At 44.2% G+C, this 2,361-nt stretch overlaps 1 protein-coding gene across 1 annotated transcript in view; it reads left to right on the top strand.

The window, feature by feature from the left end:
* Positions 1-2,095: 2,095 nt before the first annotated feature.
* sst1.1 (somatostatin 1, tandem duplicate 1) overlaps positions 2,096-2,361 on the top strand; it is a gene marked incomplete at both ends in the record, with an annotated part of 1,602 nt that continues 1,336 nt past the window's right edge. Inside the window, one exon of the mRNA XM_083773217.1 lies at positions 2,096-2,299. Coding sequence (XP_083629343.1) covers positions 2,096-2,299 — 204 coding nt within the window. The remainder of the gene's footprint in view (positions 2,300-2,361) is intronic.

The following is a 2,361-nucleotide window of genomic DNA, read 5'->3' as shown; positions in this document are numbered from 1 at the left end:
ATGATGGTACCTCACCGTGCCTGACAGGCTTTCATGTCATATGCCATCTTTTTACAGTATTTGTATTCCAGCGCACACACACACACACACACACACACACACACACACACACCTGTTATTTTAATGGCTGCATGGCTTATCTCCTGGCTGCTGATTGCTCTGCATCTACCTCAAGTCCAGTACATTGCTTACATTACACCTTGCACTGTATCTCATTTCAATGATTAAAAAAGTGATTAAAAAAGTATATTCCTCACCCAATCTTCAAGTTAGGAGGCCACAGCAGGTTCCCCTTGTCCAAAAGTTCTGAAGGAATTATGTTCCTTGAGGAGAGGAGAGGAGAGGAGAGGATGTGGAGGTGAAAGGAGAAAGGAGAAAGGACAGATAGGAAAGGGTGATATTAACCATTGGAAAAAAGATCGATAGATAGATAGATAGATAGATAGATAGATAGATAGATAGATAGATAGATAGATAGATAGATAGATAGATAGATAGATAGATAGATAGATAGATAGATAGATAGATAGATAGATAGATAGATAGATACCGGTAGATAAAAGTCAAGGCATTTTTTTATAGAATACTGCTGCTCCCAGCTATGTGAACTGGATATGAAAGAGGGAATGATTGAACATAATTATGCAAGACATTTTTATTTTACAATAGAGATCTGTTTTTGGAGTAAGACGCGGCAAAATGGCAAAATGACACGTGCAAGACACAGAAAGACAAAGGATTAAAAAGGGCGAAGTGGGGAGTTGCTGATGAGGAGAGATGGTCAGGTTAATTAAATAATATACGGTATATAACATTGACTACTATTCATAAACTTGTAAATGTACAATGAATAAGTCTATTAATTAAAAATTATACACGTATGGTATAAATAATATACTCAACAGTGCATGACTATCAACAAGAGAGACAGAAATGTATTTATTGTGTGTGTGTGTGTGTGTGTGTGTGTGTGTGTGTGTGTGTGTGTGTGTGTGTGTGTGTGTGTGTGTGTGTGTGTGTGTGTGTGTGTGTGTGTGTGTGTGTGTGTGTGTGTGTGTGTGTGTGTGTGTGTGTGTGCATGCGACTCCTGTGTCTTCTGTGTGTCGCACGGCTCGCAATGCATTTTCAATGGGAGTCACGTGGTTTGACGAGACAAGCTTGCTCCCTGGCTGTCTTCTGCCCCCCCACCCCATGGAGCAAACAAGGAGCAAACTTGTCTCGTCAAACCACGTGACTCCCATTGAAAATGCATTGCGAGCCGTGCGACACACAGAAGACACAGGAGACACTGAGGAGACCGCTGTGTCTTATATGGGTCAGGCACCTAATTCATGCTCCGTCACAAGATGGAACTGGAACAACAACATAAGGGAGATGACGCACACTCAATTAAACACCCACCCATCCATCCGCCCGCCAGCCCTCCCTCCACCACTTTTATTATGGTCTGACTCTAAAGCCTAATCATGACCTCTGACCTTTAAGGTATATGGCCTACATAGCCGTAACCTTACGTAAATCACCTTGGAGGGGGAATGAGAGAGGACACGCACGCACGCACTCAGCCAGAAATCTGAAATGTACAGCAAAGTAGAGAAGAGGAAAGAGGACGAGAGGACATTATAGGAGAGAAGACTGTGGATATTTGACAAAATCGTTTGTCTTTTTCTTTTTCACGCCTGAGAGACCAAATGTCTTCTGCTATTCTTGCTAAACGGAAGCGAATCACTCTCACTAGCACGGGGGGGGGGGGGGGGGGGTAGGGTGCTGGAAACTTTGTCACTGCATGTATCATCGCCATCGCCATCACCATCAACATCATCATCATCACCATCAATCACAAGAGCGACAGGGAGGGTTCTTCTTCCTCCTCCCCCAAGTGATGACATCAGAGGTGGTCTGGATAAAAGCCGCTGCACATAGACAAGAAGAAAGACTAGAAACAAGCGCAGACAGACGCAGAAGCACATTTTAAACCACACGTTCCAGGTATGTGTTCATGTATTTGAATGGAGTTTGTCACACATTGTGCTATACGAAAAGTTTACAGTTAATATTAATATCATTATTTATTTATTTTTTACCACAGAAGAAGATGGTGTCTCCTCGTCTCCAGGGCATGCTGGTACTCCTCTCGGTTACCGTGGCGATCAGCAGCATATCGGCAGCTCCAACTGATGCCAAACTACGGCAACTGCTGCTTCAGCACCGGACACTCCTCAACCAGGGAGTAAAGGTACGAGGAGATGAGCGGAGGAGAAGAGGAGAGGGTCGAGGACAGGATGGGAGAGGGGAGGACGTAAGAGGAGAGGACAGGAGAGTAGAGAGGACAGAAGAGGAGACAGGAGAGGACAGGAGAGG

The sequence above is a fragment of the Protomyctophum parallelum genome, assembly GCF_964188405.1.
Source record: "Protomyctophum parallelum genome assembly, chromosome: 9".
Taxonomy (NCBI): Eukaryota; Metazoa; Chordata; class Actinopteri; order Myctophiformes; family Myctophidae; genus Protomyctophum; species Protomyctophum parallelum.
The sequence above is the reverse complement of the archived record's forward strand: the minus strand, read 5'-3'. Positions and strand labels throughout refer to the sequence as shown.